Genomic DNA, 26,651 nt, shown 5'->3' on the forward strand with positions numbered 1-26,651 from the left:
ATTACCCAACAAATTGCATAATACTATTGGAGGAAAGTTAAAATTTAAATCAATTCAACATGTTTAGTTAGGCATAGTATACCCTTTCAAATAAATGTATCATGTTTATAAATTAGCAAATTTAAAACCATAACTTTATATATATAATCAGCACAATTAGCACAAATATGATCATAATAAAAGCTACACTATCTATTTATGATGAAGAAGAGTTGGATTGATTCGGTATCTTTTTCAAAATTATTATTTGATGAAAAATAATTAATTATATTAATAATTAATATATATATATATATATATTTAAAACATTATAAATAAAAATACATAAAAGTGGCATATTAATGGAGAACAATTTATAATTGAAACTGGTCTATAATTTGAGTCATAAACACATGGGCATTTGGTCTAGTGGTATGATTCTTGCTTAGGGTGCAAGAGGTCCCGAGTTCAATTCTCGGAATGCCCCCAATTTTTGTTTATATGGTATCTTGTAACATTTGTTTTATTGAATGATTTTTTGGCTTTAAAATGAAGAATACAATTATATATTTGAATGTCATTGAAAAAGCCTGCAAAATTGATCACTAGCAATTGTTTTTACAAACAATATAGCATTCTATTAATGACTTGAAGATATTGAATGTAATATTTGTAATTCATTTCCCATAAGATTAAAATGATTGAAGAAGAGTAATAAATACATTGTTTCTAGTACATATCTTGATTATATACATATTTGAATTATGTTTGTAAGTATTATTCTGATTTTAAAGATAAATGAAAAAGAAGTATTTGAAAGGTATAAGAGTCTCTAAGATATATTAAATCTCACTAAAATAAATGTTTTAAAATTTTAATATAAAATATGATTGTGTGATATTTGTAAGCCATGCCATGTCCATGTTCATTATTGTTTGTTAAGGTGGTTACTAGTTATGCGACATCAGGTGAATGATGTGACTGTGAGGTAATGTTAGGTTTTACGAATTATTTATATCTTACTTTTCCTCTTTTTGTCTTCCTTTTAATCGCTTTATTTTATAACTTTTTAAAAGTGAGATGATTATAATATTATTATTAGGAAATATTGAAGATATTTTTTAGTTTAAATTATTTAAATAATTTTAACTTAACTTAAATATTATTTTATTTTTATTTTATTTAAATGACTTAATTTTTTTAACTAAAATAATATATATTTAAAAAAAATAGTTTAGCATTATAAAACCAAACTTAAACGTAGGATATCAAACACTAATTCATTTCTAATCCAAAAATTTATTTCCAAATTCGAATATTTATTTTTTACACTAATTTTTTAACTTTATTAATATTATCTATATATTTATCAACTTTATATATTTAATCCCAATATTTTTTCATTTATATAATAAAATTAAGATAAAATTAATTATATATCAATAATTCATACACAACAAAATAAACATTACTAACAATAAATTATATAAACAAGATTAAAATATAAATAAATTATATAAAAAAAAAACAAATTAAACCTATAACTTTAAACTCAATTTATAAATATTAAAAAAAAGTAAAGACTGAAATATATATAAAATTATCTTTTGCAATAAAAATAGATATATATATATATATAATAAAATTAAGATAAAATTAATTATATAACAATAATTCATACACAACAAAATAAACATTACTAACAATAAATTATATAAACAAGATTAAAATATAAATAAATTATATAAAAAAAAACAAATTAAACCTATAACTTTAAACTCAATTTATAAATATTAAAAAAAATTAAAGACTGAAATATATATAAAATTATCTTTTGCAATAAAAATAGATATATACGTTTTCGGAGAGAAAAATAAATCAAATATCGTTATGCAGATGAATTTGATTTGATGTTGAGTTGGAGACCGTCCAAGTTTTTAAATAAAAAATCTTGCATCCTCAAAAATCAACATCAACCCTAACTTTTTAAATATCCCATAACTATTTAAATAACACACTACCCAACAAAGCCTTATCTTGTTTCTTTCAACTTTCATCATATAGCTTTGAAGATGTGTTTGTTCTATTTTATTTAATACATTTTTATAAATATCTCAAAATTAACTACTATTGTAATATTTTCGATTAACTTCTTGCATTTCAAGGAGAAAAAGATTGTGTATAATAATTCAAAAACTTATAATAACTAACCAAAGATTGATATTAAAAAATAATTTGGAGAAATTTTAAATGGAATTAAATTTAAAAAGCTAACCCAACTAGGAATGATCGTAGCAATAAATGCATCTATCATTTTAGTTTCAGTAATTGTTGTGGAACACTTTATATCATATTAAAACAAAGTTATTATTATTTTTTTTTATAAAATTATATAAATATATTTTTGTAATATTATTATATATTACAAATTTATATTATTATAACATATTTAATTGTATTTATTAAGCTAATATCAGAAAGAGTCGAGATGAAACACAAATACATCCTCGTTCTTCATCAAACCGGAGTATAAACGACCTAACATAACTATTTCAGATTAAAAACTGCGGGTTTGTAATTTTATTATTCTATTGTTATTTGTATGTATAAAATGGGATTAGTTTAACCTTGGGATGGGGTCAAACAATCCTTTTGGTCTTATAATAATCGGCGGTCCGGCAGGGATTGGAAAAGCACTCTGCGACTCACGTAGTTGTATTTTTCATTCATTCTTTCTCTCTCAAGAAACCATAACAGAGAATCATCATTCAAGAAACGAAAATGGAAGAGTTGTTGTTAAAACAGAGAAAGGAGGAAGAGACAGACAAAGTACGTGGAGTCTTAACATGGGGTGTTTTCGGTCAGGAAATGAACCGACTTGGCCGATTGGCTGCACCATTGGTAGCCGTGACTCTATCACAGTTCCTCTTGCAAGTGATATCCCTAATGATGGTTGGACATCTAGGTTCTCTATCTCTTTCTAGCACCGCCATAGCCACCTCCCTCGCCAGCGTCACTGGTTTCAGCCTCCTCGTAAGTGTATCTGTTTCAAAAACTCATCTTCATGCACTTCTGTTCTTTTACTATATACTCTATTGGTGTTTGTTAATCAGATCAATATCAAGCTGAACTAGAATTCAGCTAGCACATTTTTTTTTGGAATTTAAGTTCCTTTTGATTATTCTTGTTGTAGTATGAATCGACCTTACAAGCTGCTTAATACAATTTTGAACATATCTTATTCTTTCTGCTGTTTTCTTCTGAACCCTACAGCTTAAATTAGTTGTAAGTACATTGTGATGTTGTTTCTTCCCATTCAAAGCATATAGATAAGTAGTGATTCTCATTTTATTTTCTCAATTGTGTGAGAAACAAAGATATCCCAGTTGACAAGTTTCATAAATGCTCAAACTGTTTGAAAACCTCGATTCTCGAGGATTGATTGCGCGAATATCCTTGGTTTATGATGTGTGATGTGAGCTATTGATATTGAGTTGGTGATTTCATTGAATTCGTGATTTTAGTTGATTCCTATTATTGTATTTCTCGACTACGAGAGATTATGATTTTATTTACACAAGTTCTTAATATCTCAAACTAAAAATGCCCAAACTGGTCTGAGGCTAATGATGACCTAAAGCAGAGTTCAATACAAATATCTTGGTGAACAAGTTAAATCATGGAAGCATTATAGATCATAGTCTTGATGAAGAATATTAAAATAGTTCCAAGTGGTTGTTCATTTTGTCTTTTGATTGGAATTTTCTATGGGAAGTCACCTTTCTCGTGGAAAGATCTCAAAATTTATTTATTACTATTGTCACAGTGATTGTGACTACAGGATTACTTAATTATTTTGATCAATAAAGCTAGCTGCCATTGTGGACTAAAATTCATTTGTGATGGATGTAGTAAGTGACATGAAATGTATCATTTGAGAAGATGCTGTTCTCTATTCATCCTTGTCTTTTTCTTTCTAAACTTTTCAGATGACTAATTAAAAAAATCAATTTTGTTTTGACGATTTGAATCCAAATAAACCTTTAATAATAAACTTTTTCATCTAACAAGGATTTTTACCTAAAAAAAAATAACACATCTAACAAGCTCTTAGTTTCCCAATATTGTTGCGGTCGACACATATCATATTTTTTCAAGATAATAATGTAGAAACTAGATTTTGAAAGTTGTTTACTGTCTACAATACTTTGTTAGAAGGGAAACAATCCATCTTTATTAGTCTGATTTTTATTTGTATGCATCCAATCAGTTAGGTCTGGCTAGTGCACTGGAAACACTTTGTGGGCAGGCTTATGGAGCAAAGCAATACTACAAACTCGGAACTCAAACCTACACAGCCATATTCTGCCTCATCATTGCTTGTATCCCTCTTTCTTTATTGTGGCTATATATGGGAGATTTACTCATTTTTATTGGCCAAGACAGATTGATTTCTCAGGAGGCTGGCAAATTTATAACATGGCTTATTCCATCCCTCTTTGCTAGTTCTATACTTCAACCACTTTTCCGATATTTTCAAATGCAAAGCTTGACAATACCCATGTTCTTAAGCACATGTTTTACTCTTCTTCTCCACATTCCCCTCTGCTGGTTGTTAGTATTTAAATCTGGACTGCATAATCTGGGAGCTGCACTAGCAATGGACATTTCCTATTGGTTGAATGCCATCTTCCTTTTAGTGTACATGAGGTTTTCTTCTGCTTGTGCCAAAACGCGTGTCCCCTTATCCATGGATGTTTTACGTGGAGTTGGAGAATTCTTTCGCTTTGCGATTCCTTCCTCCATTATGATCTGGTATGATTGTTCATTTTATTTTAAATTTGGACGGAAAAAAAACTTTGTCCTTGTCATGACGTTGCTTGATGTTGATGGACTCTGCAGTTTGGAGTGGTGGTCATTTGAACTAGTTATACTGCTGTCTGGGCTTTTGCCAAATCCCCAGCTCGAAACTTCAGTTCTTTCTGTTTGGTATGATCATCCCTTTACCTCAAATTTCATTGTTTTAAGCTGGACATCTCTTGATTTTTATGCCTGTCTGTCAACAGTCTCAATACCATTTCAACGCTCTATTCTATACCCTATGGGCTTGGTTCTGCTGCCAGGTATGTGTTTCTATCTAAAACAAGAACTTGTGAGGCTAAGGTTTCATGTTTGATTCCCACTGAGAACACCATGATTGAATTGGGGGTCACGGTGGTTTGATGTTGTGTTAGCCTCCTTTAAGGGAAAAAATGGTCTCAAAAAGAAAAGGAAAACTCTTCATTATTACTGATTTTTATTATTTCAGCACTAGGGTTTCAAATGAATTAGGAGCGGGGAACCCGCAAGGAGCTCGAACAGCTGTATTTGCAGTGGTTCTCTTCGCAATAGGGGAGGCTAGCATAGCATCTGCAGTGCTCTTCAGCACTCGATACGTTTTTGGCTACATGTTTAGCAATGAGAAAGAAGTGGTGTCTTATGTTACATCTATGGCTCCTCTGATTTGCTTATCTGTTGTAATAGACAGCATACAAGGAGTTCTTTCAGGTCAAGAATCTATGAAGACAGTACTTTTGTCTCTGTTAAATTGCATTATGGCTAAGGATAACTGAATTAACCGAATTAACTGAATCAGGTGTCGCTAGAGGATGCGGATGGCAGCACATTGGGGCTTATGTAAACTTGGGAGCATTTTACCTTTTGGGGATTCCTTTAGCTGCTACATTGGGTTTCTGGGGGCAAATGAGAGGAAGGGGGCTATGGATTGGCATACAAGCTGGAGCTTTTGCACAGTCGGTTATGTTTTTTACAATAACTAGTTGCACAAACTGGGAAAGACAGGTTAATCATTTTCAATCAAAATCTTAGATTTTTTATTTTTTTATCTTTAGTGATAAATAAATTCAGGTTTAGAGAAATGAATGCGTATCTTGTTTGTTGTTCTTTTGGATGATGTTTGCAGGCAACAAAAGCGAGAGAGAGGGTACTTGGTGGAATATCACCAGAAGAAGAGAATGGAATTGTTGTATAAATGCCATATGTCCAAGCCAACGTGAAATCTTCATTTGATGGAGTATTCTTGTTTTCGCGCTTCTTCGATATTGAGCAATTTTGGGATATTATTTAGATTTTCTCTTCTAAGGTTCCAATCAAGTTTCTATCTGATAAATAGAGGAAATGTATTTGTAACTGTGTTTGTACTCTATGTTCAAATATCTAATGACTAATTTTTGGTTTATCAAGATAATTTGTTGAAAATTTTGAACTATTGCAGAGATCTCTTCTAAACTATATAATAAAACGCTCTATTACCAGTAATAATATTTTTATTGTTATCTTCATCTCATTTTTACTGTTCTCATCAGGTTATCCTGGGATTTTAGAACACTTCATTTCAGCCATCATAGTTTCTTTAAAGTACATGAATTCAAATAAGTAACTTTCTCCTGAATTTTCAAACTTCCACAGACCACCTGAAATTGCAATCGGAATTCCCTAGCATCTCAACCACAGGCCTCGCGTAGTTTTTATTCCGAAAATGTGTTAATGTTTTCCTTTCAATCTAGATTTCTAAGACTCTTTATGTAACACTATCTGTCAACAAAAACCATGTTTTTCTAGCAATAGGAAAAAAACTTAAAGATTGTTCTGGTTAGAATCTAACCTATTTTATTTCATGTATCAGTTATGTTCTTTTCTTCATTTCCCTCCTTAGGAAGGTTTGTCAGTTAACAAAAAAAGAAAAGAAAAAATAGTGATTTAGATTGGGTAATAATTTGCGAGCTGTTAAGAAAATATTAGTACATTCTTATTTTACAAGATAAGAAAAAAAATGATTTTCCTACACAAAGGCTACTCACAAACAACTTTTTGATCAAATTCAAGATTGGACATTCGAGTATCTATATCTTTTCTCTTCATTTCCCTCTAACTGAAGAGTCTGCTTACTGATGGCAGTCTTGATGAACTAACTATACTTCTTGGAAGAAGGTACAATACTTACTAAAGCAAAAGATTCAAGAGCGAATGGAATCACCTGCCTGTAAACTTGACCACCCAAGCGCCCCCAAAGTAAAGACCAAGAAGGGGTGCCGCTAGAAGCACCTGAGTTAAGGGATCTGTCGATGGAGTAACCACCGCAGCTGCAACCACCGCACCAACCACCACATATCTCCAAATCGACAACATTTGATCGCCCGTTACTAAACCTACTTGACCAAGCAGAATCTGTATAACTGGAACCTACATACACACACAAACACAGACAAGTAAAAAACACAAAATTCATTTGAAATCTATCTGATTCTGATTATTACCTGGAAAGACAGCCCAGTGCTGAACATGAGCACAAGAACAAACTCAAAGTATTGATCAATAGACCACAGAGATTCTACAACCCCTTCTGCATATGTTACAAAGAAATTCAAGGCTGCCGGAGTCAGAACCATGTACGAGAATATTATTCCAGCATAGAAAAGGACCGATGAACCTAAAACTATCGGACCCAGAAATCTTCTTTCTGCCTTGGTTAAACCTGGAAGAACAAACGCTATGATCTCATAAAGAATAATAGGGCTACCCACCAGAAGCCCACAATAACCTGACACCTGCATCATCCAAATTTCAATTCTCAAATTTCTTACAGATTGAACACTAATGTATAATGTTTAGAGAGAAAAAAAACTAACTAACCTTCAAAGTTGTAAAGAAAAATTCACCAGGAGCAAGTTGCAGAAAGCGAACGCCCTGTGTTTTGACAGGAGCTTCAAGGACCCTTATTAAGTCCTTTGAGAATACAAAGCATCCAAGGATAGCAGCTCCAACTGCCAAAACTGACACGAAAATCCTCTGCCGTAGCTCTTCTAGATGGTCAAATAAACTCATTTCTGTATCATCTGGAAGCAGTTCTTTACTAGGGTATAGGAAATTGTAGAGAGGGCCTTGTCCATCAGATGTATTCTCCAGTGAAGTATCATCATATTCACCTATTTGTATCCCACAAATAAAAATATACTATCAGTTGATTCTCTACTACATATATTGTTTAGTTTAGAGATCCAACAAGAAAAAGCAAAAGAGGAGATGATTTAGAGCTTAAGGGTTAATCCATTCAATTGACCTTGATTATCTACGAAAGAATCTATCAATTTAGAAAGTGTTAATCAGAAAAGAGATGTACTTGCTGCAGGCCTATCTTCAAGAGCTGAACCAACGGAACTGCCACCGCTCAATTCCAGCTTCTCCGTAACATCATCTCCTTCAAGAGCAAAACGGGTAAATCTGTCCCTTCTCCTTATGGATAGTTGAACATGGGATTTCCTTGGGCCGAACTGAAGAGAAGTTGGTTCATTTCTGATAGAACTGAAGCATCTGAAGAAGTTGGTGTTACGAAGCTGTAGATGAGATGCGAGAGCGTTGGCGCTTACCATCTCCTCTTGAATCCTGTGACCCAAAAGCCTTCTTCGCTCCTCGAAAAATCTTCCTCAAATCATATCAATGAACGAGCGAGAATCATAAGTGGGTCCGTTTGATAAGAAAAGATCATTTCTTTCGTTTGGAGTGAAATTAAATCTCTTAAAATTCTTATCATCTTCAATTTATTTTAAATATAAATACATTCTATTCAATAACTATGAAAATTCAATCAAATTGATTTATAATTAAAAATCTTACTCTACCGTTAAAACTTTTTTAGATCAAAATTTATTCTTTAAATAAACACACATTCACTCACTCTAACAAAAATTTTGGTTTATCTTGTCACCGTATATAACAAAATTAACCATTAAGAACAAAATTAAAACAAAAATCAAAATGACGACTAACTAACAAAAAAAAAATAATAAAAAAAAAAAATAACATAAAATCAATCTATAATGAGTTAAGAGATTCTAGAAAAAAATTAATCCGCCTACATCAATTTTTTTCAAAAGAACATCAGCATTATAGAGTAAATGCATCGGTCGACCGCAATCAATGAACGTCCACCAGAAAATAATCGTGATGAAACACATAGACTCAATCCGATCGAACTCGCGATTCCTGTCTAGACATCCCAACAATCGATGATTGATTCAGACACCGCTCATTCAATGTCAATCATATTTCAAAATAAACTCTAAATTACCGTCACTCTTTTGCAATGTACAAGTGAAGTTTCGTCTCCACATTTTCACAACACATTTTATAACGACTCACCATAATCATTATTTTTTATTCATTTATCGTCCGTCAAGATCCTTTAATGCATGACATCCCATAAAAAAACGAATTTAAAAAAAATAAAAAAAATCACAAACTTCTCTTAGGGTGAATTTTTATTCAAATAGAAGATCATAGATCCGTAAAAATACTAAATCAAAAAGCAATCATTTATATTAAATATTGATCATTTGTAAACTATAATTTACTTACAATTATAAGAGTTTATTTTGAGAAAAAGATTAATTATATATTAATATTATTATTTAGATTAATTTTAGATATAAATAATAATAATAAACCAATTTTAATTAAAAAAAATGATAGTTACCCAATCAATTAATAATCACTTATTTATTGATCAATTAATTATATTATTTTAATTTCTAAAAATAAAATTATTTTATTTTTATAAAATCATATGATCTAAATAATCTATAAAATTGTAAAATATTAAGATGTAGATTTAAAATAGTAAAAGACAACTAGTTTATTTATTTTTAAACAAAAATCATTGTGAAAACTTACCATTTATTTAAAAATAAATTTGTATTGGCTTGTACTCTACCATTTATTATTAATAAAAATATGTAATTTTATTTTTATTTTATCACATCCTCTATAAAAATAAAAATAAAAATAGATTGACACAAACCACTTACCTAATAAAAAATAGACTGTTTCCCAATAAACATTAATAGCAACACTAATCATGTTTTCCTTTAAAAAATTAAAATGATCAAATTAAAATACAACAAAACATAAACATTGATATAAAGAATGAAAAGAAGTTGAAGGACTTAATTATATATTTTGTCCTGAATGAAAAAGCAAACTGGGTCGGACCGGGTTGTAGTAATCCGACGCTCCTTCCTCTTCCTTCCTTGTTGTTCAGCACCGGTTCTACCTTAATAGAGAGAGCTGCGGCTCTGCGCATCCTTCCTTCGTCGATCCTACAACCCGGTCCCTCTTCAGCCGCGCCGGAATCTCACTTCGACGGGAACCACCTCTTCACTCCTCTGTCGATCGGCCGGCGGCTACACCTTTACCGTCGGGAAGTTTTGCTTTCAGCACCTTGCTGCTGCTGCTATGTTCTCTCTAAGGTTTGCTTATTGCCAATTATAGTTTCTTATCGAAATATACTTGATTCATAATGATGTAGCGCACTTGACCGCTGTCACGAATCACCATTAAGGTAGACATAAAAAAATCCCTTAACTAGTCTAGCTGAATCATTGTTCGTCTCGCACATGAGTTTTGCTCCTCCATTTCTTGCATCAATCAATGATCCTCTATGCTGCGAGAGCTTCCAAATCCATAGCCTTCTATTGTAGTCGCAGAAGCAAAACAAGTTTCAATTCGCTTAAGATACGCCTCATATTCTTTTCAGCCTACTTTCACTGTGACTGTCCATCCAAAGGCATCAGCCACGAAGAAAACAATATTACTATTGGAACAGATCCGATTTCCCTTTCGGAAGCTCAGCTTGGTAACCTTATATTGACAACTATTGAAGAAAAGCCTCTGGCATTTTCATATAAAACTTGGATATGTTCTGATCAATTAAGAGCTGTAGTTCATGATCCAGTATTGTTTGTCCGTGTCCTTCATTCAATTCGTAGGCGTCCAAGAGTAGCCCTTCGATTTTTCAGATGGGCCAAGGATCAGCCAGGGTTTTACCATTCAGAATTTGCATTTTGCACAATACTTGATATTCTTATCCAAGGTAATTTGATACACTCAGCTTATTCAGTGATGGAATGTGTTGTAAGTCTGAATATGCACGGGATTGTTGACGTTCTGATTAACGAGCATTCGGATTTGGATGTTTCAATTAAGCTACTAAACATTTTGCTGTGGCTCTACACTAAAAAATCAATGGTAGATCAATGTTTGCTGGTATTTGACAAAATGGTTAGAGGTGGTTTCTTGCCCGATGTCAAGAACTGCAATCGAATTCTAAGAATGCTTCGAGATAGGGATTTAGTTAGCAAAGCAAAGGAAATGTACAGAACGATGGGTGAAAATGGAATTATCCCGAGCACTGTGACTTACAACACGTTGTTGGATGCATATTGTAAAGGAGATGAAGTTCATCAAGCACTGCATCTTTTTCTTGAGATGCAGAAAAGAGCTTGTTCGCCCAATGATGTTACCTACAATGTGTTGATAAATGGTTTTGCAAAAAAAGGTGAGTTTGATCAGGCAAGGGGATTTCTTAAAGAAATGTTGAGTTTAGGTCTTGAAGTTACTGCCTATACATTCAATCCTTTAATATCTGGTTATTGTAAAAAGGGAATGATCGTCGAGGCACAGAAAGTTGGCGAAGAGATGTCTACTAGAGGGGTAACTCCTACTGTATCTACGTATAATATATTCATGTCAGCCTTTTGCAAGATGAGGAAAATGGACGAGGCTAGGAAAAGATTCACCGAAATGTTAGGAAATAATTTAATTCCCGATATAGTCTCCTATAATACATTGATACACGGCTATTGCCAATTGGGCGATCTAAAACAAGCCTCTATGTTGTTTCACGAGCTGACGAATAGGGAGCAATCCCCTACAGTGGTCACCTACAATATCATGATGGACGGGCATTGCAAACATGGCGATTTGGAAGACGCATTACGACTTAAAGAAGAAATGATCAATCGCGGAATTCTTCCCGACGTCTATACGTTCACAATTCTAGTTACAGGCTGCTTCAGAGTGGGAAACTTGCGACTGGCTAAACAGTTGTTCGACGAAATGTCAGTTAGAGGTTTGGAGCTCGATCGTTTCGCTTACACGGCGCTGATAGTCGGAGAATTGAGGCTTGGCGATATAAATAAAGCAATGAATCTTCAGGAAGAAATGATAACGAAAGGTTTCCCGCCCGACTTAATTACTTACAATATTTTCGTGGACGGGCTATCCAAACTGGGGAATTTGAAAGATGCTTGCGAATTATTACGCATGATGGAGGATTTAGGTTTCATGCCAGACCACATAACGTATACAAGCATCATTCACGCTCATTTGGTGATCGGGCAGTTGAAGGGAGCGAGAGAAGTGTTGTTTGAAATGCGAAGCAAAGGGCTATCTCCCTCTGTGGTGACATACACGGTATTGATTCACGCACATGCGGAGAAAGGTAAGCTTGAAATGGCGTTGATGTATTTTTCAGAGATGCAAGAGAAGGGCATCATGCCGAATGTAATAACATATAATGCTCTGATAAATGGTCTTTGCAAAATGAGAAGAATGAATCAGGCTTGCAGATATTTCTCTGATATGGAAATTGAAGGAATAGCTCCTAATAAGTATACATATACAATACTAATCAACGAGCATGGTAACTCGGGTAATTGGTGCGAAGCTTTGAGATTGTATAAGGAGATGCTCGATAAAGATATTCGGCCTGATCATTGTACACACAGTGCTTTGCTAAAGCATCTAGATAAAGACCATCGGTTGCATGCCATCGAGTGCCTTGATCACATATTAGAAGACGACGAAAGATGAGATGCGATGCCTCACACAATTTTTTATTTTTATTTTTCGAGAATGAGTTGTTGGGTAGTACACGACTACTACGTCTGAGGGGTAAGAAAGCCCTCTTCTTATTTTTTAAAGTTATTATTATTTGTTCCTTTCCTTTGTAAGCCTAATTCTTTGTTTTTCATAGGAATTCAAGTTAAGGTTGACTTAGGGATATTGTAGTCTGTGGCAGCTGCTCATATAACAGGTATTATACATTAGAATAGTATGGGGGTAGGAATGATGAAATTTGAAAAAAAAAATCTAACCTGACCTGCTAATTATGTTGTATTTGTTTCATAATTCAATTTTCTATCTTCTTTATTGAGGAGGTTGGACTGGTAATTTGTTTCATTATTCTTCCTTAATAATAATAATAAACAACCCTTTTGAACATCATATCTATATATAATTGGCAATTGAGACCATATGAGATATATAAAGCATCAAATGGAAAAGGGCAATTTTCTTTTGCCCTAAAATCATTTATTGGGGTTTATGGTGTAAAGTACGATGATGATTGATGTATATGCTGTAAAGAGAACATACAATACATGTGTTGTTGTAAACTCCATTTATCTTTGTCTTCTTGCATGTAGAGACATGTACTATTTATTTTTAATGTTCCTTGATATTGTTGTAATAAGCCTTTTGTTGTAATTTGATATTATTATCTTTGCTTCTCCTTCAAAATGGTATAGACCTGGTATTTGACAATGTCAATAACTATTTGGAAACAGGAATCTGGAATTGGATGTTATTGAGAAACCACCAATTAATTTCGGAATCTAAGCCAGACTAAATTTAGATACACCCCCCTTATATAAATGGGATTACATCTAGATTCACACCTGGTTGCTTTACTCGAAGAGCCCGAGTGTTTTCAAATGAAGTCATAACTGCTGATTGAACCAATATGTAGATACTGGTAATTTGAACCCTTTATCATCTCTTCTATTGGAAATGTGATAAGTTGAGACTCCTACATTTTCATTGTGTAATTTAATGAAAGTTACAAAAGAGTTAATTAAATCAAATTTATCCAAAACTGACTGGGAAATGAGGTAAATCATGGAACATCATCATGGTCCAAAATGCAATATAATCAATAATAAAAGAAAGTAACTTTGGGGCTAAAAAATAGTTTATCAAAACTGAATAAACCATTGTAATGAATCTTTTTTATTATTATTTTAGTCTAGTTCTCCGATGATGAGGGAATGGTTTTTTTTAACCAATGAAAAACAGAAAACTAGGGAGGAGTACTAAAACAATGATATAATTTCCTAGTTAGAACCATACATGAAGAATTCCACCGAAGCAATTTAGCTAATGGACAAATCCTAAGACAACATCAAGACAATCACCACAAAACTAGGCCTAGGTTCTTTTGTTTTTCTTTACAAAATTATTGTTAATTTCTTTCATCATCGTATATTTTCTTTATACAAAATTTTAGGATTAGAGACAAATTCTAAAATACATAAATCAAAATATAATTTAACTTGTTAGATCATATTGCGGTATGGAAAGCTTAGAGAGCACATTGCAAGACCTATTCAATTTAAAAGAAATGAGAATTTATGTTTTTTTTTTTAATTATTTTACTTAAAAGAGACTATAGTTGTGTTACAAAACTAGTATTTCTAAATGGGAGGTGTTTTTCCCATCCCCTCCCATATTCCCACCTCATACTCCCACTCTTCAATTAATTCCAAAATTACTTATTTATCCCTATCATTTTTATATATTTATCTTTTTTATTTTATTTATTTTATTTTATTATTAAGTTTTTTTTATTAAATATAATTAATTAATTAATTTTTAATATGTTTTTTTAACTTTATTTATTTAATTAAAAATACAAAATATTATTATTTTTATATTATAATTATTTAAAATATATTAAATATTGAAATGTGTACTAATTTAATAAAATATAATATTATTAATTAAAATAATAATGATTAGACTAATTATTAATTATTATTTAATAAATAATTTTATTTATAAAAAAAAATTGAATCATTAAACTATTATTTTTATAAATATTTTAATATATATATATATATATAATTAATATAATAAAATATTTAAAATCAAGATACACTTTAATATTTTATATATTTTAAACCATTATAATATAAAATAAATAATATTTTGTATTTTTAATTAAATAAATAAAATATTAAAAATATTAAAAAATAAATAATTAACTATATTTAATAATAAAAAATTTAATAATTAAATAAAATAAGTAAAATAAATAAGATAAAAAAGATAAATATTTAAAAAATAAAAAGAGATAAATAAGTAATTTTTGAATTAATTAAAGAGTGGGGCGGGATAGAATATAGGAGGGGGTGTGAAAAACAATTTGCTTTCTAAATTAGTTATAAATTCCATTTTCATAACTTCTTGATTTTTTTTATCAGTTTCATAGGAAATCTCCTTAATAACTTGATAACATAGGGATCATACTAACTTTATAAAAATCACATAATTCATTAATGGAGTTTACCAAAAAAAAAAATTGACAACAAAACTAATTTAATTCATTTATTAAAGTTCAAAAAGCATAACAAACTTTTAATGCAAATTTAAGATTAACATACTTTGGCTATTTAAATCCTTAACCGAGAATAAGCATTTGAGTGTTTTTCTCTTCTCTAAATTGTGTTTGGTCTTCACAGTTCAGATTCATTAAACTAACCTTTTCTTGATTCATCGTTCACTCCTAGGATATCAATTAGCAGCACAGAAACTTCTAAAACACTAATACTGCCCATTCTAATAATCCAAAAATTATGCTTTCTTTTTGTCATCCAAAATCCAATTTCTTTCCATTGATCTCTCCGTCCAATGATTCCCATAAAAGGCAACCCAATGCCCAAACCATTATTTCAGACTTTTAATTAGACAGAACAAGGGTCTCACTCTCATCACAAGAAGAAGAAGAAACAAAGAGATGGTTTCTTCTCTATTCTATCCACATTGCAACATCCGAAAAACAATGCCAATGAGTTGTTTGGGCAGAGACAGGGATTCTAACAAACAAAATATTCCCATCATAAAAGTGAATGGCCATCATTCAACCATGTCCAAGAAGCTAGAAGTAGCCACCCAACAGATTGAACCAGTACCAGCAGCAGCAGCAGAGGCAGCAGTTCATGGCTACTTCTCTGAAGAGCAGATTCGTCAGAACATACCGAAAAAGAAGCAATCAGTTGATCCATATCGCCAAGGGCTTATCACAGAGGGTGGCGTTGGTTACAGACAGACTGTTGTAATCCGTTCTTACGAAGTTGGACCTGACAAAACAGCAACTATTGAAAGCATACTTAATCTTCTTCAGGTAATAAGAGGACATGCCAGGCTGCCCAATTTTTTTTTTTAAATATCTTTGAATTAATAATAAAGTGATCGCGAGTGCGTGCAGGAAACTGCGTTGAATCATGTGTGGATGTCGGGATTACTTGGCGATGGATTTGGTGCTACACATGGAATGATGAGGAACAATCTCATATGGGTTGTATCAAGAATGCAGCTTGAAGTGGATCATTATCCCATTTGGTAACAAACAAAATTCTACAATTTGATGAATCAATTTTGCAATTAAAGTAAATTGTGTTTGAATCGCTGTTCGCATTCGTTAGGGGGGAAGTAATGGAAATTGATACTTGGGTTGGAGCATCAGGTAAAAATGGGATGAGAAGAGATTGGCTTCTAAAAAGTCATACATCTGGCCTAGTTTTCGCTCGTGCAACCAGGTACTAATCTCGGAAATTCTCCTAAATTTTTATAAGTTCTCTATTTTTTTTTACGAAATGCTGAAAAGGAAAACACAATGCAGCACCTGGGTTATGATGAACCAAAAAACAAGGCGTCTTTCAAAGATGCCAGATGAAGTTAGGTCTGAGATTTCACCATGGTTTGTTGAAAAGCAAGCAATTGAAGATGATGCAAACGAGAAAATATACAAGTTGGATGAGAAAGCTAAATACATCAATTCTGATCTAAAGGTAAAAACAACCAACCAATTCAAAATCCTAACTAATAATTCTAACAAATTAATGATTCCAGACTAAAAGAAGTGACCTGGACATGAACCACCATGTGAACAATGTGAAGTATTTAAGATGGATGCTTGAGGTAAATTTTAAAAAAAGCCACCATATTTTACAAATAACTTCCTCATCTTCAACTAAACTTTATTTGGAAATTATTTATCAGACGTTACCTGATGAGTTCATGGAGGATAATCAACTCTCGAGCATCGTACTGGAGTACAGAAGAGAATGTGGCAGTTCAGATGTAGTACAATCCCTCTGTCAACCTGAAGAAGAAGAAATGCATCACAATATAAATGGTATTCAAAAAAATGGATTTTCAGTGGGATCACCAGCAGCAGGTATCACTACTGATGGAATTCTTCCAATCTCTCTTTATATGGAGGAAAAGAAACCACTAAAGTACACACATCTACTCCAAGTTGAAGGAGCAACTAAAAATGAAGAAATACTTAGAGGAAGAACTTCCTGGAGAAGAAAGAGCTCCCCCATTCCATTTTAAATGTAGAAAACCACTTCACAACATCATTCAACAAGCATAAGGAGGTGAGCGATTTGGTTTACCCGTCCAACGATCAAGAAAATTGAAAGCAAAATAAGGATTGCATGAAACAGAGGCGGAAAAAAAACTAAATTGCAACAGGAAGATCCATGCATGGAAGCCATTTACTAGAAAGTAATGTTATAAAACTATAAAGTTTGTAAACCAAAAAAAATAATAAATAGAAGAGAAATACATATACCTTGAAAACTTTGTAATCTATTGACCTAATAAATTAGCATTTACAACTTCAGAAGGAGAAAATCAAAATCAATTTACATTGGGATGAGAATTATAAGAACTAAAAACAGGGAACCTATTGTCTCTTTCTCCTCAGAGCTTGATGCAGCTGCCACCTCCATATTGACAAAAATGCCACAAGAGCTACCCAAATTGACGACCAGAAAATAACTAACCATTCAGGCATTGGTTTAGGAAAGAGCCCTGGAGAGAACCACAGAAGTTGTCAGATAACTGTGAAGAGTTAAAAGAAATAAAACTGACTAACTCACCATGACCAAACTTGATACAAATCAAGAGTTCAACAATGCAGATGGCAAGAGAGAGCCAACAAAAGGCACCGACTTTCTTCACTGGTTTTCTAGATATCAATCATGAAATAAGAGTTCAAGTTCAAATGCATAAAGAATAAGTTGATTTCAGGTAGCTTACCGGTTCTGCAAATATGAATTGTACTCGCGGATAGTTGGTATAGCGATCAACCACCATAAGATCAATCTATACACTATGAGTGGATTTTGGGGAGGAATCCAAAGGCAAAACTTAAGGAAGAATGTATTGAGCTCCACAGTCAAGAACACAATGCATAGACACAAAACTTGGAGGAAACGCCAAGGACCGAGTAGGGGTTGCCACTCATCTTTATCCCACATTGCTGGTGTAAATTGGCCTAGAGTTCGTTTTACCTGAAGCAGAAACAATCATTTTAGCTCTCACAAATTAATTTAAAGGTTTAAATGTTAACATACCAACCTAGAAATCTAATTTCCAAAATTGAAAGATAAGCAGTATTAGAAAATCCATACTTTCCCCATAATGTTTGGCTGCCTGCTTATACCAACCCACTCATATGTCCTTCCATCAAAGTGTCGGACAGTACGCATTCCAGCCCAGATACCTGAATAAATTACATTAGACAAGATAACATATTACCAAGTCAGCCATAAGAAGATGGGACCTAGATTAATACATTAGTTCCAGAAACCATAACCCTCTAATGAAATTTTTAATGGGCTGCTTGATCTGACTTTGTTTTAAAGAACTTTTTAAATAATACCCTTATTATTAAATATTATATAAAGAATAAAGTAAGGGTATTTTAGTTAATGATTTGAATGAAAAAGAAATTGATGATGAAATGTTGGTTTATTTGGACTTAATACAAATAATTCACATTAAACAAGACCTAAGACATGCATAAGCTATACAATATGCCTATTTGAAACCACTTTCTTTTTATGGAACTTAAAGCATGATCATGCATATGAAATCCATGAAAGGCATAAGAATCCTCACCAAACCAGTTGCACACAAAAATATCGAGGATAATGCTATCCCACCAGCACTCATTGAAGTTTGGCAACATGTGACGGAAGGTGAACTGAAAATGTTGTTTTAAGCATACGGTTCAGGTCAGGTCAGGTCAGTCAGCATTTGAAACACCAAATCATTGCAAAGAAAAGAACAGGCTTGTGTCACACTAACCTCCATCATCTCAAACCCAATTGAAAGAACCCAAAGAAGGGGCTGATTACGAATCATTATTGCTTTACCCCACCAACCAAGAATATGAGCCAGAACAAATTCATCAAATAGAGTATCCTATTGTTATAAGAGCCATCAATGACAGAAATCGGAAGAAATATAAGAAAAGGAAGGAAACGGGCTATATACAATTTCTCCAACAGAATAATAGTGGAAGAAGAAATCATACATAAGCATTCTTAAACCTGTTTGTGGAATTTTCAGGCAAGTATATTCTGCAATCAACACCGTATGATCTTTCAGGAAGTTCTGTACCAAAAAAAAGGAAAACAGTAGAAACATAATCAACATTATACAGATATTGAAGATGACAAATATTGAAGAATTCTTACAAAATATTTGTTGCAATGGATTTATGTTTCAGTGTCATTGTAAATCAAACAGAAGTTTTTACAATAACAGGTAAATTACCAATACCAAGCTTAGGATGGAGAAATTTCATAAACTCGCGAGCATCATCAAGATTCTGAGAAAATAAGAGTCAGAATATAAATTCCAGTAACCAAGCTTGGATTCAGAAGGGGTATATAAAAAAAATGCAACTTTACTGAAAAAAAAAGACCTGAAACAGCAAGAATGTGAGAGCCACCAGGTAAATAACAGCCATGCCATGAACTAGTCGCCAAATTGCTGGATGTGGTCTAATAAGAACTCTTCAAGGCCATTAGAGACATGTCCCCATTATTGAAGTGAATCGAAAAAAGACAGAAATTGAAAACGAGAACAGTTAATGTGTTGTAACATACGTCGATGGGGCTTGTAGCAACGAGTAAGCAAGATAGACTGCAATCATCGCCCAAATTCCCCTGTGAATAAACAAAAATCACATATGGAGAGTTCAACATGCACCAATTAGCTATTAAGAGAGAAAGACCTTTTCACAGAAGTAACAACATCTAAGGATGAACTGTTCCCTGGATTAAGAACTCCACTTGCCCAACTGGTAAAGAAGTAGAAAAATTATTATTATTATTATTATTACTACTCAGGACAGGATATAGAAGAGACTCTGGTTAATGGAAAAGGGATGCAGGAAGAAGAAGAAGAGATACTTAACACAAGAAAACATGCACCAATTAGCAACAATGTTACTGTGCGTGGTTTGTAAGCCCACGCTGTCCATGGATCAAATTCATCATCATCATCTTCCACACTCAATGATCTACTACCATAACCATTTTCCCAAACACACTGTTTCTTTTTCCTATCAGATTCCATTCTTCTGAAAGAAGCTTTGATCATCATATAAGAAAGATAGCGACTTTAATTACAAGGATTGAATTCGTTAGCATCATGCAATTGTAGAAATGAAAAGGCGGAGAAAGTTTTAACGCCCTAAATCGCTACATGCAAGAATGACAACAAAAAGACAAAAGAAGGCAGCTTGGATTCTCTTTACCAATAGACAAGCATTGAAAGAAGCAAGCAACCAAAGTTTAATAAAATGTCAGGCGAAGAAGATGGTGGTCGGGCGGAAAGAGTAGTAAACGGTGGCACGAAAGAGAGGGTTAGTCTGTTCTTCTTCCGTCCGTGGCTGGCTGAAGGATGAGTGAATGAAAGATTTGGAGAAGATGGTGATGAGGACTCTCAGCTCAATCTATGGTTGGTTTTCTAATTCTTATACATCAATCACTTGGTAAACTGCTTGTTTAATTAGATTATTCAAAAATACTAAATTTTTATGACTCCCTCTGCCTGAATTGTGGTGGCCGTTTAAAGTATCTGCAAAAGCAGCAGAGAAATGGCGTTAATCTGATGTGTGTGTGTGTGTGTGAGAGAGAGAGAATAACACATGAAGAAGGAGGAATGGAGACAGAGATAGGAAAATAGTACGATGGTCAAAGGATGTTTATTGTTTTTCAATTTATTTATATTTTCTAATCAAAACTCTATGGATATGAGTATTTTTTTTTTATTTTATATCCCTTCAACAGAACATAGAACATAGGTGAGTGAGGTGATTGAAAGAATTCCGACACCATTAAAGGCAGAATATTTCAGAAAATTGATTCGGATTTAGTAACCCGTTAATTAGAAACATGATTCTTGAATTATTATTTTTTTGGTGGTATAGAGAAAGAATTAGAATGTAATAATATAGTTTCATAAAGAAAAAAAAGGGTTCTTAGCATTACATCCACATTATTAAATTTATTATCATCTTAGAGTTATAACTATACTTTAATTTAAAATATTTTTAGTAAACTGAATTTGTAATTTTTAAATTTTTAGACAACTATTTTTGGCATTTTAATTATCTTAATGAATTGTTTTTATTATTATGGTATGAACTTATTGAATAAAAAAAAGTATTTTAGATTTGAAATATTTTAACAATTTAATAAAAAAAAATTACAGGATAACCAAACTAACAAATATTGAGAACTTTCCCATCTCTCTATATATTAATTATGATCAAATTTTGATCATAATTTACTATTTATTAGATCAAACTTCAATAGAAGAAAAAAAAGTTATTAAATTTATTAATATATACATAATTAAATTATATTTTATTTAAATTAAATTGATATTTAAATAAAATATTGAAAAATAAAATTTTTTAAATTAATTTTTTCACCAAACTCAAATCCAATTCTGCTTTTCAAATTGGGCCAAAATGTGTTGATTTTTTTTTTCATAGCACAATATTTTGTTACTATAAGTACAAGATTTCTTAAGCTAGTTGATCTTTTTCTGGTTTTTAAAGTTTTGTTTGAGACAAACACTTTTGGTATCACATCAATATCATTTAATTCCTAATTTAGATTATCAATTAAAATATTATTATTTTATTTATTAAATTTTAAATAATTCATTTTTTTATTAAACCTCCAAAAAAAATTTAAGAAATAAATATATAAAATTTAAGGGTTTGTTTGAGGAAATAATTTTTTGAGTTTTATCTCAGTTTAGTTTTCAGAAGAAAACTTTTGTTTGATAAAAAATAGGAAAAGTTAGTTTTTAAAATTTAAAAACTAATTTATCCTTTGATTCTAAAGGATATGATTTAGATGAGAGAATGATAATTTAGAAAAAAGATAAAATTAAAGAGAAATTTTAATATTTAAATGAATAAAAATATTAATTAAATTATTGATATAATTTTTGAATTTTGAGGTAAAAACTTAATTTTATCCCAAATAATCAAACAATAAACAAATCCAACTAAACTAAGTTTGGACCGAGCTCATCAAAATTGTTTTTCCTTTAAAGTTTCTAATCAAAGGAAAAGTCCAAGTAAACTAATTAATTGAGAGTCTGAGATCATCAAAATTGTTTTTTCTTTAAATGTTCCTAATCAAAGTAGAAGTCTCCCAAAGATAAAATGTTGATATTAGTCCTTTTCAAATATAGGATTTTTGATAAATAAGTTATGGTTATTTTCTATCTCCCATTCTACCATTCAAGTGGGACTAGTTGAAAAGCAATTAAACCTAACTTACAAGTACAGTTAGGCGTTGTTATCTTAGGATGACATTTTTTTTTCTTTCATTTGTAGATATATCAATTAATTCAATAATTAAAATTAAAATAATTTTATTATTATATATTAATTCATTTTAAGTTTTTTATAATACAAAATATACTTCTCAAAATCACCCCTAATTAACAATTTTTTTTAAATAATCCAAAATTTATTTACAAAAATCTCTATCCAAACAAACCCTGTGGAAAATTCAGTACCTGTCTATTTTTGTTGATTAATTAAAAGAGTCTTAGTAGGACTAGGATGAGTTGAACCCATTTTAATACTTGTTTTTGCACCATGTACATAACATGAAAATGACCCTTTTCGAATGTAACTTATTTATGAAAATTTGGTTTATACTTTTATATTCCATCTCAAGCTAACCAAACTGTTACCTTTCTTGGTTTTCGATTTTAGAATTTATGTAACAAAAATAAATTTGATATATAATTATGTAGCTTTATATTGCATGTGCATTAAACTTCCTATATCTATGTTGAATAATTATTAATTTGACTTTTGGCCTTTTGAAGAAACAAGTAGCCCAAACCAAACCATGATTCCCTATTTTCCGGGTAATATATTTATTATAATAATAAAATAAATCCATTAAACAATTCGAAACTTGATGGTCACAAGTAGACACGTGGCTGTTGTTGAGGGTGCCAACAATACAAATTGCTTTCCTCCAGACCCTTCTTGTAGTTTCTATTTTTTTAATATTTTAATTCCATTGTCCCAAGATAAAAAACAAATAAACATTACCCAATTAAAAATCACCACGCTTCCAAACAGATCCCACAAATCTAGAAAATATTATTATCCAACTTAAACATATTTTAATTAATTAATTAATTATTGCCGTTATAAACCTGGGCAGCATTTTCATTTTGTGTAGTACAACAAACAAAAGAAAAAAAAAATGGGATTACAAAGCCAACTGAGCGATTGTTCTACGGAATCGATACCGATCTTGGCGGTGGCGATAATCGCGAGTTTCGTTGGTTATCTTCGGTCGCTGGCATTGAAGATGTTTGACTCGATGGGACTGTCGGCCAACTGCTTTGAACCGGAAGAGGAGGGTTTGACTGAACTGGCCGAGCAGCTTCAAGTGAACCGGATCTATTCGCGGCGATACGGTGGTGAACCGGGTCAGGGTGGGGATTGCGTTTTCTGCTTGTCGAGTATAAGAAGAGGGGAAGTGGTGCGCACGTTAGCCTGCCGGCACGTGTTCCACAAGCGGTGCTTGGATGGGTGGCTGGAAAGTTTTAAGTTCAGCTGTCCGCTTTGTCGGTCGGCGGTTAACACACAAGGGGGGCGCGTGGAATGAGATTTCGCCGTGTTTTTTTACATGCGGTCGTCTTTCTCGTCAACAGCTACCAACTCTTTTTCTTTTCTTTTTTCTTTTTCTTTTTTTTTTTTTTTTTATTTATTTAGCTGTTGATCCAGTTTATTATATAAATATATGACTCACACTCCTTTGTTTTTGGAGTATAGGGAACATATATAACTCTTTCTTAACTTTTTATTTTTATTTTTTTTTAAATGAACCCTTAAAAGAAAATTAAAAATTGATTATTAAACAATCTTTCAGAAGAAATTTCGTTGCAAGGTTAAACGTATAGTTCGACCAATTCAGAAAATAATCGGGATAAGGATAAAAAAACATCTTAAAAGTAATTTATAGTAAAAAAAATGAATTTGGTAGAAAGAATGACGTAAATTTAGGAGAAAGAACGACGTGTAAATACATCATCAACGAGAATCACCTTAAAATGTATTTTATTATTGGGAGCAATGCAACAAATATGTGTTTTGGATCCAATTATGGAAACAGCACAGGGATGAGAATCGAGAAAGTTTGTATTTTGTACAAAGCATAAATGGTTACAATGCCTTATGAAGCTTTTAAATACAACACCACTTACCATATGGCTTGGCTCCAGCACAACTCGAGGCAGATGCTATACAGATTCAACAGATTTGGTTAAATTCAAATTCGCATCCAGAATGCTTTTGGCAGTGGAATAAGGAAGAAGAAGAGACGATAATGAAGCCTTCAATAACTTTGTGTTGTTACTTCAACACCTTCACCGTTGAATTCTTCTCCTTTTACAAACCTCCTTTTGACTTTACGCATAACTGCTGCCCCAGCTTCATGGGGGTCGTTGTACCTGAAAAGTTTGAGGGTCAAATCCAATGTCCAATTGTTATCAAGATAAAGATTCGAAAAGGCAATTTCCGTAGGATCAAAACTGACCTGCGATCTATTTTCTTCTGTTTGTTCTTCATTAACACATGATCAATGTCTTTGGTTTCAGTTTGGTGCATCCCTTGAACAGCAGCAGCAATGGCAGGTGATGACAAGGAGCTATCAGAGCAATCAGCAGTAGCATTACTTTTAGTGGTACAGAACCTTGAAATCGAAAATGACATCTTCCCATGAGATGTTGGCCTGATCGCACGAGAATGCCCCTTTGACAATATTAAAATGAAACAGGTTTCACCATGTCAACTCATATATAAGAACAAAAAGTCATAAAATCAATTAAGTAATGTTGAATAAACCAATTGAAAATATTATAATTTTAAAGATTAACATCTAAGTTGATTTGATAGTATGTTAAAGTTGTGTTTTTTGTGTGAAAAAAGTTATCTTGTTAGGATTTAAATTGAGGGTTAGATTCCTATCCAATCAAATCAACTTAATTCAAATAAGCACTTTTGAAGGAAGGGCTGTAAAAAATAGACTCGCAAACCATTGTTTCATGATCTTTAGCGGTTGCAGAGCGTGTGATATCCTTGTTATCAACCAATGAATCGTCGGTTAAATCATGGCTTCCTCCTCCTCCTCCAAAGAGTTCCTCAAAGTTTCGGAATGTTAAATCAACATCAGGCATATTAAGATCATCTATGCATCCTACTTCTTCACATATTCCTAGATCTTGCATATTTTGAGACCAAAGCTGCAACAAGAATGAATAATGATGAGGCATGTTAAAATATTTTGTGAAAATGTTTTGGATTGAACCTGGAATTTCTGAGTTGGACTTTTGCATTGCCAAAATGAAGAATCCGGGTTGCCAGAATTTGATGTCAACTGGTCTAATTGAGGAAAAGATGAAAGAAGAAAAGGATCTGGATTCAACTCCTGTTGAGAACTGTCCGGTTGTTGATCAAGATCAAAGGAGGATGACGTTTCATGTGAATGTTTACTATCAATATTGTTGTTCTCCAGTTCCCAAGACGCGTCATAGTTCCCGAAAGATAAGTCCTTTCCACGTATAACTGATGAATTTTGGCACCCATCATCACTCAGCTGAAGCTTCTCCAAATCCAGAATCTGCTGAATGATATTGTTTTTCTTTAACTTATTACGATCAGATGAAGCTTCTCCAAAAAAAGTCCTTGATTGCACATTGTTCCCAGAGAGACAAGATGTTGAAATGAACTTATCTTGAAGAGAATCTAAACCAAATTCATCCAAATTGAAACCCCATAGCTTAGCCAAATCCTTAGCAGAAGGACAACCCAAGTAACAACAACTAATCACATGTTTCTGATGATGAGACGACAAATCCTTGTGCATACTATGATCACAGCTGTGGCAGAGAAGCAAACAGTGATTTGGACAACGAATATTAACCAATCCAGAACCACAAAACTCACAGACAAGAGCCCGTGGATGTCTCCCTGAAAGTGCATTAGCCGAATGAACTTTGGCATCGCATGAAAGACATAGATAAGCTGCATCCGCCTTGCAGTACACAACCGGTCTCAATGCCTTGCAGAAATCGCATACTCTCTCCATCTATGTATGTATCTATCTATATACTTGTTTAATTATTAGCCAAATCCTGAACATCATGATTACTAGTTTAAATAAATAGTCAATTTCATGATTGTATAGTATATGCATGTAAGATGACTTACGAGATTTCGCCAAGGATTTGATGATCTCTGTTGTTTATTATATGAATCTGATCCACAGTAGTGTATTCTTACTTCTTCTTCTTCTTCGATGAGCAAACATATACCTTTACTCTCTTCTTCTTTGGGGGTGGGGAATGACCGACGTGTG

At 32.5% G+C, this 26,651-nt stretch overlaps 7 protein-coding genes and 1 non-coding gene across 10 annotated transcripts; 5 read left to right on the plus strand and 3 right to left on the minus strand.

Annotated features, from left to right (window-relative positions):
* The first annotated feature begins 394 nt into the window (after positions 1 to 394).
* On the plus strand, positions 395 to 466 carry TRNAP-AGG. Its single transcript has one exon. It is a non-coding gene; the product is annotated as a tRNA-Pro (tRNA).
* A 2,197-nt stretch (positions 467 to 2,663) lies between these two features.
* On the plus strand, positions 2,664 to 6,252 carry LOC124926887 (protein DETOXIFICATION 12-like). Its single transcript, XM_047467204.1, has 7 exons — positions 2,664 to 3,012; positions 4,250 to 4,794; positions 4,882 to 4,968; positions 5,046 to 5,102; positions 5,288 to 5,526; positions 5,615 to 5,820; positions 5,942 to 6,252. The coding sequence occupies exons 1-7, from the start codon at positions 2,761 to 2,763 to the stop codon at positions 6,008 to 6,010; spliced, it is 1,455 nt and encodes a 484-aa protein (XP_047323160.1). The 5' UTR covers positions 2,664 to 2,760; the 3' UTR covers positions 6,011 to 6,252.
* Positions 6,253 to 6,765: 513 nt separating this feature from the next.
* LOC124926825 (sec-independent protein translocase protein TATC, chloroplastic) lies at positions 6,766 to 8,491 on the minus strand. The gene is made up of 4 exons (XM_047467134.1): positions 8,159 to 8,491; positions 7,672 to 7,964; positions 7,296 to 7,586; positions 6,766 to 7,221 (listed from the first exon to the last, which is right to left on the minus strand). Exons 1-4 carry the CDS (start codon positions 8,406 to 8,408, stop codon positions 7,012 to 7,014), a joined length of 1,044 nt encoding a protein of 347 aa, XP_047323090.1. The 5' UTR covers positions 8,409 to 8,491; the 3' UTR covers positions 6,766 to 7,011.
* A 1,540-nt stretch (positions 8,492 to 10,031) lies between these two features.
* LOC124926072 (pentatricopeptide repeat-containing protein At1g22960, mitochondrial-like) lies at positions 10,032 to 13,046 on the plus strand. Its single transcript, XM_047466237.1, has one exon. The coding sequence runs from the start codon at positions 10,465 to 10,467 to the stop codon at positions 12,685 to 12,687; it is 2,223 nt and encodes a 740-aa protein (XP_047322193.1). The 5' UTR covers positions 10,032 to 10,464; the 3' UTR covers positions 12,688 to 13,046.
* A 2,624-nt stretch (positions 13,047 to 15,670) lies between these two features.
* Positions 15,671 to 17,563, plus strand: LOC124927806 (palmitoyl-acyl carrier protein thioesterase, chloroplastic-like). Its single transcript, XM_047468286.1, has 6 exons — positions 15,671 to 16,057; positions 16,142 to 16,275; positions 16,359 to 16,472; positions 16,556 to 16,724; positions 16,786 to 16,854; positions 16,936 to 17,563. Exons 1-6 carry the CDS (start codon positions 15,671 to 15,673, stop codon positions 17,272 to 17,274), a joined length of 1,212 nt encoding a protein of 403 aa, XP_047324242.1. The 3' UTR covers positions 17,275 to 17,563.
* LOC124927805 (CDP-diacylglycerol--serine O-phosphatidyltransferase 1-like) lies at positions 16,955 to 20,730 on the minus strand. 3 transcript variants are annotated; one of them, XM_047468284.1, is made up of 13 exons: positions 20,156 to 20,730; positions 19,973 to 20,038; positions 19,845 to 19,904; positions 19,661 to 19,751; positions 19,510 to 19,564; positions 19,268 to 19,347; positions 19,039 to 19,155; positions 18,850 to 18,934; positions 18,360 to 18,451; positions 17,986 to 18,239; positions 17,826 to 17,914; positions 17,630 to 17,757; positions 16,955 to 17,038 (listed from the first exon to the last, which is right to left on the minus strand). In XM_047468284.1, the coding sequence occupies exons 1-12, from the start codon at positions 20,341 to 20,343 to the stop codon at positions 17,630 to 17,632; spliced, it is 1,305 nt and encodes a 434-aa protein (XP_047324240.1). In that variant the 5' UTR covers positions 20,344 to 20,730; the 3' UTR covers positions 16,955 to 17,038. The 3 variants fall into 3 exon arrangements, with proteins under 3 accessions (XP_047324240.1, XP_047324241.1, XP_047324239.1); XM_047468285.1 differs by lacking the exon at positions 16,955 to 17,038 and having other exon boundaries at positions 17,416 to 17,757; positions 19,661 to 19,739; XM_047468283.1 differs by lacking the exon at positions 16,955 to 17,038 and having other exon boundaries at positions 17,416 to 17,757.
* A 2,740-nt stretch (positions 20,731 to 23,470) lies between these two features.
* Positions 23,471 to 24,096, plus strand: LOC124927975 (E3 ubiquitin-protein ligase RHA2A-like). The gene has a single exon (XM_047468488.1). It carries the CDS (start codon positions 23,493 to 23,495, stop codon positions 23,898 to 23,900), a length of 408 nt encoding a protein of 135 aa, XP_047324444.1. The 5' UTR covers positions 23,471 to 23,492; the 3' UTR covers positions 23,901 to 24,096.
* A 319-nt stretch (positions 24,097 to 24,415) lies between these two features.
* Positions 24,416 to 26,524, minus strand: LOC124925436 (putative zinc finger protein At1g68190). Its single transcript, XM_047465434.1, has 4 exons — positions 25,602 to 26,524; positions 25,330 to 25,536; positions 24,831 to 25,045; positions 24,416 to 24,744 (listed from the first exon to the last, which is right to left on the minus strand). The coding sequence occupies exons 1-4, from the start codon at positions 26,379 to 26,381 to the stop codon at positions 24,630 to 24,632; spliced, it is 1,317 nt and encodes a 438-aa protein (XP_047321390.1). The 5' UTR covers positions 26,382 to 26,524; the 3' UTR covers positions 24,416 to 24,629.
* Positions 26,525 to 26,651: the final 127 nt, after the last annotated feature.

This window comes from Impatiens glandulifera, chromosome 2, assembly GCF_907164915.1.
Source record: "Impatiens glandulifera chromosome 2, dImpGla2.1, whole genome shotgun sequence".
NCBI lineage: Eukaryota > Viridiplantae > Streptophyta > Magnoliopsida > Ericales > Balsaminaceae > Impatiens > Impatiens glandulifera.

Coding starts and splice junctions, on each gene's coding strand:
- LOC124926825 (XM_047467134.1), bottom strand. CDS start 8,408: ATGGTAAGCGCCAACGCTCTCGCATCTCATCTACAGCTTCGTAACACC. Junction 7,965..8,158: donor TGAAGATAGGCCTGCAGCAA/GTACATCTCTTT, acceptor GGATACAAATAG/GTGAATATGATGATACTTCA. Junction 7,222..7,295: donor GCACTGGGCTGTCTTTCCAG/GTAATAATCAGA, acceptor GTGTGTATGTAG/GTTCCAGTTATACAGATTCT.
- LOC124927805 (XM_047468284.1), bottom strand. CDS start 20,343: ATGATGATCAAAGCTTCTTTCAGAAGAATGGAATCTGATAGGAAAAAG. Junction 20,039..20,155: donor ATTGGTGCATGTTTTCTTGT/GTTAAGTATCTC, acceptor CTTCTTTACCAG/TTGGGCAAGTGGAGTTCTTA. Junction 19,905..19,972: donor GTTGTTACTTCTGTGAAAAG/GTCTTTCTCTCT, acceptor GTTTATTCACAG/GGGAATTTGGGCGATGATTG.
- LOC124927975 (XM_047468488.1), top strand. CDS start 23,493: ATGGGATTACAAAGCCAACTGAGCGATTGTTCTACGGAATCGATACCG.
- LOC124925436 (XM_047465434.1), bottom strand. CDS start 26,381: ATGGAGAGAGTATGCGATTTCTGCAAGGCATTGAGACCGGTTGTGTAC. Junction 25,537..25,601: donor GTCCAACTCAGAAATTCCAG/GTTCAATCCAAA, acceptor TTCTTGTTGCAG/CTTTGGTCTCAAAATATGCA. Junction 24,745..24,830: donor CAGAAGAAAATAGATCGCAG/GTCAGTTTTGAT, acceptor CAAACTTTTCAG/GTACAACGACCCCCATGAAG.
- LOC124927806 (XM_047468286.1), top strand. CDS start 15,671: ATGGTTTCTTCTCTATTCTATCCACATTGCAACATCCGAAAAACAATG. Junction 16,058..16,141: donor GCATACTTAATCTTCTTCAG/GTAATAAGAGGA, acceptor GAGTGCGTGCAG/GAAACTGCGTTGAATCATGT. Junction 16,725..16,785: donor ACATCAATTCTGATCTAAAG/GTAAAAACAACC, acceptor TAATGATTCCAG/ACTAAAAGAAGTGACCTGGA.
- LOC124926887 (XM_047467204.1), top strand. CDS start 2,761: ATGGAAGAGTTGTTGTTAAAACAGAGAAAGGAGGAAGAGACAGACAAA. Junction 5,103..5,287: donor GGGCTTGGTTCTGCTGCCAG/GTATGTGTTTCT, acceptor TTATTATTTCAG/CACTAGGGTTTCAAATGAAT. Junction 5,821..5,941: donor GCACAAACTGGGAAAGACAG/GTTAATCATTTT, acceptor TGATGTTTGCAG/GCAACAAAAGCGAGAGAGAG.
- LOC124926072 (XM_047466237.1), top strand. CDS start 10,465: ATGATCCTCTATGCTGCGAGAGCTTCCAAATCCATAGCCTTCTATTGT.